The 17,605-nt window shown below is 36.3% G+C and overlaps 2 protein-coding genes across 4 annotated transcripts; one reads left to right on the top strand and one right to left on the bottom strand.

Annotated features, from left to right (window-relative positions):
• The first annotated feature begins 11,073 nt into the window (after positions 1-11,073).
• LOC112736707 (tropinone reductase homolog At5g06060) lies at positions 11,074-13,028 on the top strand. The gene is made up of 3 exons (XM_025786270.3): positions 11,074-11,894; positions 12,008-12,435; positions 12,508-13,028. Exons 1-3 carry the CDS (start codon positions 11,803-11,805, stop codon positions 12,795-12,797), a joined length of 810 nt encoding a protein of 269 aa, XP_025642055.1. The 5' UTR covers positions 11,074-11,802; the 3' UTR covers positions 12,798-13,028.
• On the bottom strand, positions 12,912-16,625 carry LOC112736705 (elongation factor 2). 3 transcript variants are annotated; one of them, XM_025786265.3, is made up of 6 exons: positions 16,544-16,582; positions 16,328-16,376; positions 15,895-15,945; positions 15,723-15,810; positions 15,247-15,640; positions 12,912-15,176 (listed from the first exon to the last, which is right to left on the bottom strand). In XM_025786265.3, exons 3-6 carry the CDS (start codon positions 15,895-15,897, stop codon positions 13,130-13,132), a joined length of 2,532 nt encoding a protein of 843 aa, XP_025642050.1. In that variant the 5' UTR covers positions 15,898-15,945; positions 16,328-16,376; positions 16,544-16,582; the 3' UTR covers positions 12,912-13,129. The 3 variants fall into 3 exon arrangements, with proteins under 3 accessions (XP_025642050.1, XP_025642051.1, XP_072069170.1); XM_025786266.2 differs by lacking the exon at positions 16,328-16,376 and having other exon boundaries at positions 16,544-16,625; XM_072213069.1 differs by lacking the exon at positions 16,544-16,582 and having other exon boundaries at positions 16,328-16,472.
• Between the last annotated feature and the right edge of the window lie 980 nt (positions 16,626-17,605).

The following is a 17,605-nucleotide window of genomic DNA, read 5'->3' on the forward strand; positions in this document are numbered from 1 at the left end:
AACTCTTGTTATTCTCGTCTCTATCACATTCCTCTACTCTTGGCATACATATATATAGTATGAGATTTGTTATTGATTTTAAATTTGAATCTCAATTCAAATTTATGAATCATATCATAACTCAATTTGAAACAGAATCAGTTAGGATCTCATCCAAATTAAAAAATAGAATAACTTATTATTCTCAAATCTCATTTAATATTCTCAATTATCATACTATTATTATATTCTTGGTGCTAGCAAAGAATATAATAATATTCCATTTTGAATTAATATAATTATTTATTTGATCAAATCAAAATAATAATTAAATAATTTTACAGCAAAGATTAGAACACTCATTAATGTGTGACCTCATAGGTTCAATACTAAGCGGGTAGTAAATTAGTCATACTAAATTTACTAATCAAGGTTGGCGTCTAGCAACACTCCTCAACGACCCGATAGTATGAAGTAATATATTTTTACTAAGAACCTCAGAAGAACAAAGTATAATTCCTTCCATCTTTCCAGCTCCTGGTTAACCTTTAGAGTATGGTTTAATTGTCAAACTCTAACTTGTTACCATTATTATAATGAACTGTGAATGGCCTAAGAAACTCATTTCTTCATTCATTCAATCCCTTTGGCCAATGTTTTATTCATTTCAGTCATTATAATCATAAAGTTCAAACTCTTTACCGAGAATTGACGGATTCCTTATTGACTAATCATTAATTCTACAAGTATTTAAATCATACCCAATATCTATTCAACTAGCACCCTAGGGTATTAGGTGTCCGGAATCAAAGTATAATAAATACATTGTTAATTACTATGATAGTCGCAGGTCAAAGGAAACTCTATCACCATGTTCATCTTGAGAATATCCTATTGACAAATATGCGGTAATTATAACCATTAGGAATTCTCAAAGTGAGTCAGTTCAATGGTCATATCTCTATATGTACCATATATATAATTTAATAAATGAGATCTATTAATCTTCATCTAATGAAGACCATTATATATATATTGATCTTTCCGGATTATTAATGTCCTTTTTAATAATCCTATGACCAAGAATAATTTAGATTAAATTATAAGAGATTTATCTCTCAATATTATGATCACTATCACAATGATAAATCTCTAAATTTAATCAAGGACGTTATTATATTAACATTTTAATATAACAATAATAACAAATTATTTGACACGTGATTGATTAGATTGTGGTCATACTACTTATTTCCAACAGTTGTGTAGTGCGAAAATAATTTTTTGTGCTAAATTTGATGTTATTTGAAGAAATGGTGATAAGAGACTTATATAAGTAGTTCAAATAGTATGGAATTTGAATATTTGTAACGTAAAATTTATTATGATTAATAGATTATTATGACATTTGTAATATGAATGTTTATTACATTTAATGAGTTATTTATAGAAATTAATAAATTAATTATTGGGATTATAAATTTATTATATTGTCTATGACGGTAAAATATAATAAATATAGAGATATGGATTCTTGTAGGTTACAAATTTGATTAGACACTATTAATTTCTAATTATTGTCATTGGTAATTTTGCAGCCTAATTTGCATATATTTCTATTACTTGTATATATTTTTGTATATTTTATTTTTTTGCTGATTTAGAAATAATAGTTGATTTGGCAAGAATTGAGTGGTTAATTCTAAAATTTTGCCAAGTAAGTAACATTGTTGACATGGCATTAGTAGAAGGAAAAAGATTTTTTATAAATAATGTAGGTAAACTTATGGATTTTTTATTTATATAAATAAATTAAATATATTAATTACCGATTTCCGTAATTTGTAGCATTTTTATGAAAATGCGTAACATGTCACATTTCGTTTACAGTGTTTCGCAATTTCGTCCCTATTCTTTTCAATAGTTGCAAGGAGCCACTGGAAAAATCGATTACCTGCCATAAGTTGTGCATGAGCCTCCCTTCATTTTATGACGAACAATTGTTGCAACCGTTCATAAGTACAACGAACGATGGCAGCAATTGGTAAGCACCGCGTTCCCTTAAGAACCGCATTCATGCATTCAGATAGGTTTGTCGTCATATGACCAAACCGGCGACTACTGTCGCAATGTTGCAGCCAAATCTTTTTATTGAACTTTCCGGCCCAGTCGGCCATCTCCCGAAACAATGTCCTAAGTGCATCCATGTACCAATCATATCCTGTCTAGCTTGGGCTATAGGCAACATTAATGAGATACCTCTTTTCCTCAGCAGACTTGAAACGCGACATAAAATTTGCTGTCATGTGTCGTACACAGTTAAGGGTGGAAAAAGGCCAGGCGGCTTGCCAGGGGCTTGCAGCCTGGCCTGTATTTGGTCTGGCTTGGCCTGACCTATCATAAAATAGGCACAAACTCAGACTCTTATAAAAGCCTTATTATATTAATATGCCAGGCCTAGGTTCACTAATTAGTCTTATTGGCCTGTCAGACATGTCTGGACCTGTTAATACATAATTACATACATAAATAATTTTTTTATTATTAACAAAATTATGAGATATTTTAAATTTATTATATTTAATTATAAATAGTTTTGTATATTTTAAATACTTTAAAGTTTAAAAATTCTTATAAATATTAAATATGACATATGACATATTACATATATTTTTTTAATAATATTTTTATTTTTATAAAAAAAATTTATCAGACCTTTTAACAGGCTTCAGGCCAGGCTAGGCTAAATAACAGGTCAGGCTTAGTACTTTAAAAAAAGTCGATAGCAAGCTGCAGGCCAGGCTCAGGCCAATTAACTATATAACAGGCCAGGGGTGTTAAGAGCAAAGCCTGACCTGACCTGGCCTATTTCCACCCCTATACACAGTAAGCATGGAAGGCTATGGGAGGGAGCCAACCACTGTCATCCTTTCGCAGTGCAGCCTTTATCGCTTGAGATCTGTCCAATATTATCAACAGACCATCCTGTCGGCAAACATGTCTCTTCAGATTGGTCAAGAAGAAAGACCATGACTCTGCCGTCTCGGATTCCACAATGAAAATGCAACCGGCAGTATGTTTCCATTCCCGTCCTGTGCTACTCCCAGAAGCAAAACTCCACCATATTTTCCGTACAGGTGCGTACTATCGACGGATATGAATGGTTTGCAGTGCTTTAAGGCTTCCACACATGCCAGGAAGGCCCAGAAAACCTTGTCAAACATACTACATTCACGCACCAGGCGAGGCCCATCATAGTACGGAACGACACTGAGATCACACACTGTTCCGGGACAACAACTCTGTAAGCTTGCAATAACCTGTGCACCTTATTATATGACTTCTTCCAATCACCGTAGATCTGCGCAATCGCCCTATGCTTCACCATCCACACCTTTCTATACGACGGTTTGAAGTGATAACTTTGTCTGACTGTTCCCTGTAGGGTGGCTATCCTCACCAACGGGTTGGATTGTATCAGCGGGGAGATGACACGACAGATGAGAGTACTGTCCAACTGTCGGTGATCCTGAGACATCGTGGGAGCAAGGCACGTGTGCGCGCCTCCCTCCTTACGAACCTCCCTAAAGGAATAAACCAAAATTGTATCACGAATTCATCTAGCATAAAAGTAACGGCTGAGAATACATATCACATGTACACTTACCAATATCCAAGATTTTGGCGGAGAGCTACACGGAGACTCCATGGACAGCTTGCTTGGTGTTGTCGACAACGCACATGGTACTTTAATCGATCAGACTCCAATATTCGGTACTCTGCACTCCGACGGATGCTGTAATTCTTTACCCCCTCCAGCACTGCTTCTCTGCTCTTGAATCTGTGGCCCACCCTAAACTCCAGACCCCATCTAACTTGTAATCGTCCTCACCTGTGTTGGAAAATGGGTTTCTCTCTTGCATCGCATCCATGTCCAACGTATGATAATGACTTGGAACCGACGACAAAGCCGGAATTGGTTGCAGGGCAGGCAAAAGATAACGGCGTGATGCCTGCACTGGAGTCTCGGGAACAAGCTCCTCCTCATCATCATCTACAGAGGAATCGCTATCGTTGCTATCCGCAACATAATCCTCGTCAGATTCCTCGTCGTCAACCTCCATCTCATAAATCGGGCGGGCAACATGGATAGGCGGCGGTGCGAGGGGCCGATCATCCTGCACAAAGTTTGACTACCTAGATCCACTGCCACCAACGTCACCAACCTCTACTGAGAGCTCCATCACTTGTTCACACATGATTCTGCCATGAACGTCAAACATCAGCCGCACATGATCGTTGCCGCGTAGCCAAAACAGACGAAATCGAAATACTCAACTCCCCATTGGGGCTAGCATCCTATACCCTATCCTCCCAATCTCTTTACTCCCACTTTGATCGAGGTACCTCAATATCAGACTCTTCAGCTCCGACAACGAGGCAATTCGCTGTGTGCGCAGCAGCACTGGATTCTCACGCTCAAACATGACCCTGTTATCCCGTTCCTCATTAGGCAATTGGGACACACACACAACCAAATATACACTACTAGTAGACATTATGAATGGTTTGGAAAAAATTTAGGCGAAGGATGTGAACTTGTTGTGAAGAATACAATGGGTTGCACACCCTTTTATAGTTGTTGCAACTTTGTCCTATTTTATTTCGTTTACACAATAAACGAATTATTGTTCCACGTATTTCGTTTACACTGTAAACGAATTAAACTTACGCGTATTTCGTTTACAAGTAAACGAAATATGCGTAAGTTTAATTCGTTTAAAAATGTGACATGTTACGCATTTCGTAAAAACGCTACAAAATACAAAAATCGGTAATTAATATATTTAATTTATTTATATAAATAAAAAAATCGTAAACTTATCCATTTATCTTTATTATATAAGAATAGATGTCTATAAAATTTAATGCTTAATGAATTTAGTAATTTTTTTTCTTAAAAAAACAGAAACCTAAAACTGTTGGACTAAGCCCGCCAACCTATTATTAGGTAGAGCGGGATAGAGGTTCAAGACCGCTGCCCCTAGTTTTGGCATCATTTCTAATCAAATGGACGATTAATTCTTGCAATGGCTAAAAGTCTATAGTGCTATTTCTATGCTTTTGGCAACTAAATCATATTACTTAGCCTCTTGCATTACTAGATAAACCATTTCCATTGATATTTCACGATGAGTGTCCTTTTGCGTTTTTAGATATTTGTGTTAGTGTAGCCACTTTGTTCTCTTGATATGATTTGGATGGATGAAATTGATCATCACAATATTGTTAGGAAATTATTTGATTTCCTAACTTATTTGTGGGCAATATATATATTAATTATAATCACAAATTATGCTATTTCCAATTAAATGACTTATATAATGATGATCTCATTTATTGTTTTAAATGCTAATTAGATAAGTCATTATTACTTTTGATTTGGAATTAAATGAGAATAAAACCGGATATTATCTTTTGTTCCTTAGATAATTATCTTTTTGGATTTTAGATATATTATCTTTTGGGCTTAAGATACTATTTGATTTGGGCTTAAGGGTTTAATGGGTGCCATGCTCAAATATAAATAGACCTACAGGGTTTCGGTCCCCAATATACCAAAAGCCGCCTTTGTTGCTCTTTCCCCATCAAAAGAGTTGCAGTTCAGCCTCCTAGGAATACAGAAGGCTTTGGTTGAGGAAGATCGAAAGAACCACAAGATCCAAACTCTTCCAATCATAATTCATGTTTATGAATTCGGGTACGCTTCCGCATTATGATATATATATTTTTGGTGATTCAATATGGATGATCTGGGTCATTGGAATTAATTTATTCCAACAAGTGGTATCAGAACCATCCATAATTGAGCCATTAAAAATATTAAGGTTTTTTTTTTTTCACGGGATCAAAACATGTTTGCTTGCTGCTTTCTGTTTGGATCGAATTCGATTTTCTGGATCCGGTGAATTCAGTATTTGTTTTAGTGTGTATACATTAACTTTATAAATTGAAGTGCCCTCTTTATATGTTGATTTATTTGTTAATGTCATATGATCGAACAACATATGTGTGTGGATAATGATTATTCATGGATTCGCTCCTTTTTTGAAGAAAACGGTTGAATATAAGTTGCCGATAGTATATATGAAATTAATCGGCGTTCTTAATTTCTTTGAATATATATATATATGAGAAGAATCATTGGATCGTATTATTATTATTATAATTATCATTCAATTATATGAAATCCCTGATTCTTGTTGTCCTTCTGAAATTGACGCAATACTGTGAATTTATATATATCACGAGGTTCTCAAGAAAATTTTATAAATTTTGATCCTGTTACGTCAAGCATGACAATTGATATATTAATCGAATATATGTATTTTGTATTCATTAAATTATAATTGTCTCCAATTTAATTATGTGTATACCTTTAATTTGGTATAAAATTAGTAGATTATCCTCTTGGGATATAAGGATTATTGTACCCTTCAATTTTATAAAGATTTGGTTTTGGAATAAATTGATTGAACATTATGCTGCCAAAGTAGCCTCTTTTGTGAAAATTAATTTATTCAAAACATTAAGAATATGGTGATATGTAATTCATGCGAATATTGGTCGGCCCAAAGGAAGGTCTATATTTGGCCGAATTACATACACATATTGATAGTAAATACATGTTTGGGTATAACTAATTAAGAATAAAGTAATACTTATTATTTATGCGAACAATAATCGGCCCAAAGGAAGTTTATTGTTTAGCCAAATAATAAGCATTGCACACTTCTATTTATTTTCTATTAATTATGCGGTCAATAATCGGCCCAAAGGAAGGTTATTGTTTGGCCAATTAATAGAAAATATATGCGTAATAAATAGGTTGCGAAGTTTAAGTTTCCATGTGCGCATTAAGTCGGTCCAAAGAAAGGCTTAATGTGTGACAGGAATTTTGACAATATTTGATTACTGCAATGAGAGTATCACTTACAGTTAATTTTTCTATCCAAAGATTGAAAATTAATGTTGTACTAGATATCTCAATATAGATTTTTTACCCATTAATTAACTAATATTTACTGCATATTCTTTTTGTTCTAATCCAGAAACTATGGCTTTAGCTACCAATGTTTCTACACAAATTAGTAGTATTCCTATGCTGAATGGTTCAAACTTTAAAGTTTGGAAGGATACCGTGGAGATTGTCCTCGGTTGTATGGATCTAGATATAGCTCTTCGAGAGGAGAAACCCACTTCCACTCTGGAAAATCTCAATGAGGTTAAAATAGAGAAGTGGGAGAGATCCAATCGAATGAGCATTATGATCATGAAACGCTCAATTCCTGAGGCGTTTCGGGGCTCAATTACTGAGGATAAAGATGCCAAACAGTTCCTAAAGGATGTTGAAAAATTCTTTACTAAGAATGAAAAGGCGGAGGCAAGTAGTCTTTTGAGCAAACTTGTCTCTATGAGGTATAAAGGTAGAGGGAACATAAGGGAGTACATTATGGAAATGTCTCATCTTGCTTCAAAATTGAAAGCACTAAAGTTAGAGTTATCTGAAGATTTACTCGTGCATTTCATTTTGATTTCCCTTCCTGCACACTTTGGGCAATTCAAAGTGAGTTATAACACTCTGAAGGACACTTGGTCCTTAAATGAGCTTATATCTCACTGTGTGCAAGAAGAAGAGAGGCTACAACAAGATAAGACTGAAAGTGCTCACATGGCTTCATCTTCTCAGTATAAAAGAAAGCGTGATACTACTGCGGATGTGACTTCTCAGCAGAAAAAGGCTAAGAAACAAGATCAAGTTTCAACTTGTTTCTTCTGTAAGAAGGTGGGACACATGAAGAAGGATTGTACCAAATATGCCACATGGCGTGTAAAGAAGGGTATAGTTCTTACTTTTGTTTGTTCTGGGGCTAGTTTAAGTTATGCACCTGTTGATACTTGGTGGGTAGATTCTGCTGCTACTACTCATGTAAGTGTTACTATGCAGGGTTGCCTGTGGAGCCGACCGCCAAGTGATGCTGAAAGATACATCTATGTGGCAGACGGCAATATAGTTGCAGTCGAAGCTATAGGAACCTTTAGATTATATTTCACGAGTGGATTTTACTTGGATTTATTAGAGATATTTTATGTACCGTCATTTAGACGAAATTTGGTTTCTGTTTCTCGTTTGGACAAATCAAGTTATTTTTGTTCATTTGGAGACAATAAAGTTAGTCTCTTTTACAATTCGAATAATATTTGTTCTGATCATTTGGTGGATAATCTATATAGGCTTAACTTAAATTCCTATAATAATGAAATACTGCAAACGGGTACAAAACAAAAAAAAACTGAATGAGAATTCGTCATCATTATGGCACAAACGCCTAGGCCACATCTCTAAACAGAGAATTCAGAGGCTCGTGTCGGATGGAATTCTCGGACCCCTAAATTTGGCGGATTTTGAAGTCTGCATTGAGTGCATAAAGGGAAAAAGGACAAACAAAAGGAAATTAGGTGCCGAGAGAGCTAAAGATGTCTTAAAACTGATACATACCAATATATGTGGCCCATTCCCTACTGTCTCTTGGAATGGACAACGGTACTTTATTACGTTCATAAATGATTACTCTCATTATGGGTATCTATATTTAATTCATGAAAAGTGTCAAGCCTTGGATGTTTTCAAGTCTTTCAAAGATGAAGTTAAACTTCAACTTGGAAAGAAAATTAAAGCTGTCAAATCTGATCGTGGTGGTGAATACTACGGAAGATATGATGGTACAGGTGAGCAACATCCCGGGCCTTTTGCTCTTTTTCTAGAGGAGTGTGGTATTGTTCCGCAATACACCATGCCAGGCAAACCTAGCATGAATGGTGTTGCAGAGCGAAGGAACCGAACTCTTAAAGACATGATGAGAAGTATGATTAGTCATTCTTCCTTGCCTGAATCACTCTGGGGAGAAGCCTTAAAGACCGCAGTGTACATCCTTAATAGGGTGCCAAGCAAAGCAGTTAACAAAACCCCATATGAAATTTGGACTGGGAAAAGGCTCAGTATAAAGCATTTGCATATTTGGGGATGTCCAGCTAAGGTGCGACCTTATAGGCCGCATGAAAGAAAATTGGACTCAAGGACAATTAGTTGCTACTTTGTTGGTTATGCTGAGCGTTCACGGGGGTACAAGTTTTACAATCCTGCATCAAGGTCTATTTTGAGATAGGAAATGCGAGATTTCTTGAGGATGTTGAGTTTGGGGGGAAGGAAATATTAGGAATGTTGCTTTTGATGAGGATTCTGTAACTGACAATGATCAGGTCCTTGTGCCTATTGTTGTTCAAGATACAGTTATAGTACAAGAGCAAAATGAGAATCCTACTGTAGATCCAGTTACAGTACAAGAGAACAATGAGAATATTGTTGTTGCTCGAGATACTGCTACAGTACAAGAAAATGATGAGAATCCTCATCAACCCCAACCCATACAGCAAGCTCAACAACCTCAAGAAGTGTCATTAAGGAGATCCAATAGAAAAGGAGAAAATCCATCTATTGTCTCAAACAAGCTTCCCGTTAATGGTATCACAAGTTTAATTAAGTCATTACCTCATGATTTTGAGGTAAATATTATAGATAAATGTGTATACCGCAAGTTCAGTGGGAGTGTTGGGTAGATACTTGAGCAATCCGGATATGGATCATTGGATAGCTGTTTAACGCGTAATGCGTTATTTAAAGAGAACAAAGGATTACATGCTTATTTATCGGAAGATCAGAAAATTTTGGAGATCATTAGGTACTCTGATACCGATTTCATGGCATATGGTTGCAAAACTTTGTCACTGAGTTTCATATAGTAGATGACATTGAAAGGCCATTAAAGATATTTTGTGACAATAAGTCAGCAGTACTATACTCCAATAACAATAAGAGCTTGACAAAAATCGAAGCATACAGATATCAAGTTCTTAGTTGTCAAGGAGAAAGTTTAAGAAAAACAGATTTCCATAAGACATATAGGAACAGAGTATATGCTAGCAGACCCATTACCAAGGGATTGACCCCTAAAGTTTTTCATGAGCACACTGCTCGGATGGGTGTCAATATTTGTGATGCCTTGGTTTAGTGGGAGTTTATGCTATATGTCCTATGACAGATATTGAGTTATTTTTCTGCAGAATTAAGTTGATGGTTTATTTCATGTTATGTGAAATGTTCATTTTGCAATATTTATATTGTGTTTGATCTCAATAAAGTTGGACCAGCTGGAAATAGACATGCATGAGATCACTTGGCATGTAATTTCCATATTACTCATCCAAATTTGATCTATGTCGTTAAGTATATTAGGATAGTGATTGGCGTGGTTTAGTCACGGCATTTAATGTGATAAAAGATGCGGTAGTTCCATATCTAGTGTATGAGACGGACCAGATTGTTAAAGTAATGAGAGAAATAGCATTCAGATGCGCGCATAAAGTTTATAAAGATGTGATTATGTCAAGAAATAATATATGTATAGCCCAAGTGGGAGATTGTTAGGAAATTATTTGATTTCCTAACTTATTTGTGGGCAATACATATATTAATTATAATCACAAATTATGCTATTTCCAATTAAATGACTTATATAATGATGATCTCATTTATTGTTTTAAATGCTAATTGGATAAGTTATTATTACTTTTGATTTGGAATTAAATGAGAATAAAACCGGATATTATCTTTTGTTCCTTAGATAATTATCTTTTTGGATTTTAGATATATTATCTTTTGGGCTTAAGATACTATTTGATTTGGGCTTAAGGGTTTAATGGGTGCCATGCTCAAATATAAATAGACCTACAGGGTTTCGGTCCCCAATATACCAAAAGCCGCCTTTGTTGCTCTTTTCCCATCAAAAGAGTTGCAGTTCAGCCTCCTAGGAATACAGAAGGCTTTGGTTGAGGAAGATCGAAAGAACCACAAGATCCAAACTCTTCCAATCATAATTCATGTTTATGAATTCAGGTACGCTTCCGCATTATGATATATATATTTTTGGTGATTCAATATGGATGATCTGGGTCATTGGAATTAATTTATTCCAACAAATATGCGATATCATGATGAGTGTCCTTATGCGTTTTAGATATTTGTGTTATGTAGCCACTTTGTTCTCTTGATATGATTTAATTTGGATTACTAATAATAAGAAACAGTGTTTGTGTGTTATGATATGTAGTTTGGCTATTCATGGTGTATGAGCATTGGTTGTTAATACTTGACCCAGTGGGGAGCAGAAAAGTGTTTGAAACAAATAGCAATAGGCATTTTCAAGTGTATCATTCAGATTTGATCACCTCAATAGGCACTTTTTTCAAAGTTTTATCAAATGCCGTAGCGGAACCAAATTGAATTCTCCACTGTACTGAACCAAGTTACGCATGCAATTACGATATAGTATACGAATACCTTCCTTTTCTTCTCCACGTCTCAAAAGTAAAAGCAAAGTGCTGATCAAATTTAGTGTTAGATTAAAACATTTTTGTCCAAAACCGTTGGAGTAGCTTTGTTCTCTCCTCAAATTAAGTAATAATAATAACAATAATTAGGTGCTTGATGGAAAGTTTCCCAAGAAAAATATAAGTAAAAGCCGCTCCAAATATAACAAGTACATATAGACAAGGTTATTTATTAGAATTTTTTTCACTAGCTAATCATAAATTTAAGTGTCACATTCATGTCACTACTATATATATAGCCCATTCAGGAAGATGGAAGAAAAGGCTATTTTGTAACTAAAAAACAGAGAGAGAGAAATAATTAATTAAGGAGAGATGGCTGAAGCATCAAACATTGGTAGCCAAAGCAGTAGATGGTCCCTTCAAGGGTTGACAGCCCTCGTTACTGGTGGATCCAAAGGAATCGGGTTCCTCTCTAGTCCTCTCATCTTTCATTTTTTCCCCCTTCTTGCACCTTAATTATGTATTTTTATTGTTTAAAAGCTTATTAACATTGTGTGCAACAATGAACAAATATTAGGTATGCAATTGTGGAAGAGTTAGCAGGGCTAGGGGCCAGGGTACACACTTGTTCTAGGAACGAAGCTCAACTTAATGAGTCCTTACATGAATGGAGTGCAAAGGGATACCATGTCACAGGTTCTGTATGTGACATGGCGTCTCGTCCGCAGAGAGAAGACCTCATTGCTAAAGTCTCTGGTTTGTTTAACGGCAAACTTGACATCCTTGTGAACAATGTTGGAACCAATTTTCAAAAGGAGACCACTGAGGTCACAGAGGAAGACTTCAGATTCCTTGTGAGCACGAATCTTGAATCTGCTTTCCACATAAGCCAGCTTGCTTATCCACTCCTCAAATCATCACAGGCTGCAAGCATAGTCTTCATATCCTCCATTGCAGGCGTGGTCTCACTAGACATGAAAGGAACCATATACAGTGCAGCAAAAGGTAAACAACACACCTATTTATTTGGTGTCTTTTGATTATGAGATTCTAAGAGGGATTAATAACTGGTTGCAGGAGCAATCAACCAACTGACAAGGAATTTGGCATGTGAATGGGCAAAACATAACATAAGGACTAATTGCATTGCGCCGGGGCCAATCAAAACCAGTCTGGCTGAAAGGGTATTAAACTTAGACGGAGAGACAAAACTGTTGGATGCTTTTGTTTCGCGAACTCCTCTTGGACGGATGGGAGAGGCAGGGGAGGTGTCTTCCATTGTAGCATTTCTTTGCATGCCTGCGGCTTCTTACATAACTGGACAGACCATTTGTGTCGATGGCGGCTTAACTGTCAACGGTGTCTAAATAACTTTGGCTTCTAAAATGCACCTCCTATTACTTTGTATGATTTAGTTGTTCGAAAATAAGGATCTATCATCATAGAACCATAGGCTGAATTTGTAATAATCACAAAGAAAGTTTGCATTAATAATATTATGTATGTGATGATTGTAGTGTTCAAATATATCCTTGTAATGTGTTAGAAAACATAATTTGATCATCCATGAATAATATGGGTTAAGTTTCATAATTTAATATAGGTACTTATTCAGTCCAAACCCTACAGGGATAACTGATTTATTCATATATAAATATAAATACTGATACATGCAATATTAATATTGAGGAGGGTGAGTTCAGAGCTTGTCTTCATATTCAGAGAGAGGTGTGATCTGCTCCTTCAAGCCTTTTCTCTTACGAATATCAATAACAAGCTGAGAAGCTTGGGACCCAGGATCCAACGGATCAGAAGACATCATATCCCAATGATCAAACACAGACTGCGGGAAAGCCTGACCGGAAGTGGCAGCTCTGAGAGTGCTCGAGAATCCAAAGGACTCAATCACCGGCAAATAAGCTTTGATATTATACAACGGTGTTCCGGGTCTCTGCATTTCCTCGAACACATGGCCTCTCTTCTGGTTCAGCACACTGTATATCCCACCCAGTGCATGTTCAGGTGCTTGGATTTCAACAAGGTAAACCGGTTCCAGTAGCCTCGGTTTCGCGGTTAACTGCGATGCATAGAACACTCTTCTTGCGGTTGGAATGATCTGGCCACCACCTCTGTGGATTGCGTCGGCGTGGAGAACCACATCACAGACTTCAAAGCAGATTCCCCTCATGTTTTCTTCGGCGAGTGCACCTTCTTTTGAAGCCCATTGGAACCCAGCTACAATGGAGTCTTTGATTTCGTTCAGGTACTGAACACCCTTACACATGTCAACCACAATGTTAGGCCCAATGGTTTCCGGTCCGAAGCACCAGATTTTCTTGGCCAGATCCTTGTCCCATCCGAATTCTTCCGAGAGGATCTTAGACCGGTTTTTGGGGTCGTCTTTTGGACCGATTCGGCCCTCGTCGATGGCCTCCGCGAGACCTTCCTCCATTGGCCTTGCTTCCATGTAGAGACGGTTATGTTTGTTGGGTGACTTGCTCATCACGGTACGGCAAGAACGTTCTAGAACAGTCTCGCGGAACGACACCACAGGGTCGGATTTTATTATCTCAGCACCTCCCATGAAATCTTCCTGCAAGTCCTTCAGACAGATCTCAAGATGGAGCTCGCCGGCGCCTGCGATGATGTGCTCCCCTGACTCCTCTATGGTGCACAGTACCATGGGATCCGATTTCGCCAACCGTTTTAGGCCTTCAACAAGTTTGGGAAGGTCTGAAGCTACCTTGCACTGCACGGCAACTCGCACCACCGGCGAAACGGAGAACTTCATGGCGCGAATCGGGTGTGCGTCGGCCTCCTTCTCGTTTGTCAAGGTTGCATTCTTGGTAATGAATTGGTCCAACCCAACCATGGCTACTGTGTTACCACATGGAACATCCTCAACAGTTTCCTGCTTCTTCCCCATCCAAATCACAGTTCTCTGCACATTCTTCACATACAAGTCTTTCTTCTGTCCCGGAACATAATTCGGACCCATGATTCTTACTTTCAAACCGGTCGAGACCTTGCCGGAGAACACTCGGCCGAAGGCGAAAAACCTTCCCTTATCAGAAGCAGGAATCATTTTGGATACATATAGCATCAACGGTCCATCAGGATCGCAGTTTCTGATGGCGGTTGCGTAAGGATCATCGAGAGGACCCTCATAGAGATTCTCCACACGGTACCTTTGTGCCTTTGAAGGGGATGGAAGATGGAACACCATCATTTCAAGAAGTGCACTACTTGCTGGAAGCCAATTCTGCATTACACGCTTCATCAATTGTTTCCCCATGAGTTCTTTCTCTTCCGATTTCATGGTGACACCAAGCTTCTGCAGCATGGGCCAGAGCTTGTCCTTCTCATCATTCATACAAGTTGCGATCATCTGTTTGATTGGCTCATAACAAAACTGAACAAAACCTCGCTTACAAGTTGGAGAGCCTGTGTTCTTCGTTGTCCATTTCTTAGTTGCTGGATCAAAGAAATTCTCACCCCACAGCCTCTCCATCATCTTCGACTCATCAACTCCAAACTTAGAAGCATACATTTTAGCAAAGTTGGTCAGAGTGAACGCCCAGCCGTGTAAACCGGCCGAGAACGCCACGGTCCCTTTCTCCGGGTAGACCTGAACATCACCAAGAAGGGGATCTTCATATGTAGCCATGATAACATTAGCATTCTCAATAACCTTTTGGAATGTCTGGTATGCTTCTTCTCCCTCCACTTGAAGCTCGAGGAAGCATCTGTTATCAACTATTCAATTAATCTAACTGAATTGTAACAAATTCACAAACTGAAGACTAATAATAATACCTGTCCATCTTGTTAATGGTGAGAACAGGTCTGATCCTTTCGCCGAGGGCTTGCCGGAGAACAGTTTCTGTTTGGACACAGACACCTTCAATACAATCCACCACCACGAGTGCGCCGTCGGTGATACGCAATGCGGCTGTAACCTCAGATGAGAAATCCACATGGCCAGGGGAATCAATGAGGTTGATGAGATAATCATTACCCTGCCTCTCTCCCTTGAAGTTCTTGAGAGCTTCATCAGTCATCTCATAATAGAGGGATATTCCGGTAGACTTGATTGTGATGCCGCGCTCTGCTTCGTCCTGCCGTGTGTCCGTCATCCGGACGTCGCCGGCGGCTTCCTTTGCAATGATACCAGCAGCAGCCACCAGAGAATCAGTGAGAGTGGATTTTCCTGCAACATGAAACTATTAAACATCAACACAAGAATGTTATAGATTCACATTTGCAATTTGTTCTGCCACATCGATGCATACCGTGATCAACGTGTGCAATGACAGACATATTGCGAATGTTGTGCTTCAAGTTCATAATACGCCGAAGCTCTTCTGCTGTAAACTTCACCTGCAAAAATTAACAGAAATTCATAATTGTTGATAAAGATTCATCCAATAAAAATTCATAAATAACCTTAATTTATTAACTTACCATCTTGACTAAGTGTTATTTTCCACCGAAAGGACTTGAAATGATGTAAGACTGCCAGAGAAAAAATTGAGAAAGATTACAAGATCAATATAATCTTCTTGAATACAAGATACTCCCTCATAAATAAGCAACAGAAAATAACTAGCTGCTAAATACAAACAAGGGGAAACATCTAAGCTTCTATCATATGCATAATCCATTGGCAGTAGTAGTAGTGCATGGATCTAGCAGGTTATGTAACTGGAATTTAAAAAAAACAATGAGCTTATTATGCAGAGTACAGAACAAAGAAGAAAGGAAAAATATGATCAGATTCTGACACTATCAGCAACCATCGATTCATACATGAAATATCAAGAGGAAACAACATATATATAAAGAAAAAGCAAGTAATTTTAATAGATCATCAAAAAGCTGTGAAGACACTACAAACCTGGTTGCACGAAGATGATGGAAGACATGCTGGATAATATTTTTTTTTTCTTAAGACAAAGAAACAAAAAAACAAGAAACAACAAAAACGGTCATCAAATGTGTCAATAAGCAAGAAACTAGCATGTAATTAACATCTGACAACATGATTCATTGAAACATGAATTAGATGAAATTAAGAGTAACACAGAACAACTGTTGTGAAGTAAAAACGGACCTGGAAAGAGAGAAAGAGCGGGGGAAGTTACGTGCAGCCTCTTTACTTTTAATGTATGGTAGACTTATATAATGTGTTAGTTGATTAGTTCACTTAGTTGGATAGTGACTCAATTCTGATGAGTCATTACCGCCAGTAGTTTCTGGTGTTGTTCTTTTTTTTTTTTTTTTGGTGTTGTTCAGTTATAATAATAATGAGATTGGGCTTCACACTTTTTAAACCCTCTTTTACGACCAAAAAATAAGGTTGGCCCAAGAAAGACATTGTATCCATGCATTTGACATTGATATCGACATATTGATTTATTAAGCAGAAAGAGAAATTATGTTTTATTTGAAAATATTAGGCTTGTGTGTTTAGTTTCAATTAATTTGCATTTAATTTGGTATGAAATATCATGATGAGCTTCAAATTGATTCATTTTTAAGTGGTTGAAAAGCCACATTTAGATCGACCAATCATTGGGAAATACCTCATGATTATTATTCAAGCGGTAATATAATATTTTAGATAACTGGCTATTGATCTTGTTTCAACAGTATAGTGGAGAAGTCACCAAAAAAAAAAACAGTATAGTGGAGTTAAGTAAATTAAACAACTAACTATACTACTTTTACATACAACTATTAGCCACCAAATCATTTATTAATATAAAATATAAAAAAATTATTTACACATTAAAATTAATAATTAAAATTAATCATTAGGTATAATTTAATTTATTTTAATATATATTTTATATTTTATTTTAAAAATTAATTTTAATATACATTTAATATAATTATATAAAATATATATTAAAATATATTAAAAATAAATAAAAAAGATAAATTAACAAATATATATAAATATATAATAACTAATTTTTTATATACAATGATATACATAATATATAATTATTAAAATATCTAATATTAGTATATTTTATCATTCACAATGAATTGAATTGAACCTAAAAATATTTTGATATAATATATAATTATATTACGTATATATTAAAATTAACAACTAAAATTAAGTATTAATATAAAATATATTTTAAATATAAATATATATTAAAAA

This window comes from Arachis hypogaea, chromosome 13 (assembly GCF_003086295.3).
Source record: "Arachis hypogaea cultivar Tifrunner chromosome 13, arahy.Tifrunner.gnm2.J5K5, whole genome shotgun sequence".
Lineage (NCBI taxonomy): Eukaryota > Viridiplantae > Streptophyta > Magnoliopsida > Fabales > Fabaceae > Arachis > Arachis hypogaea.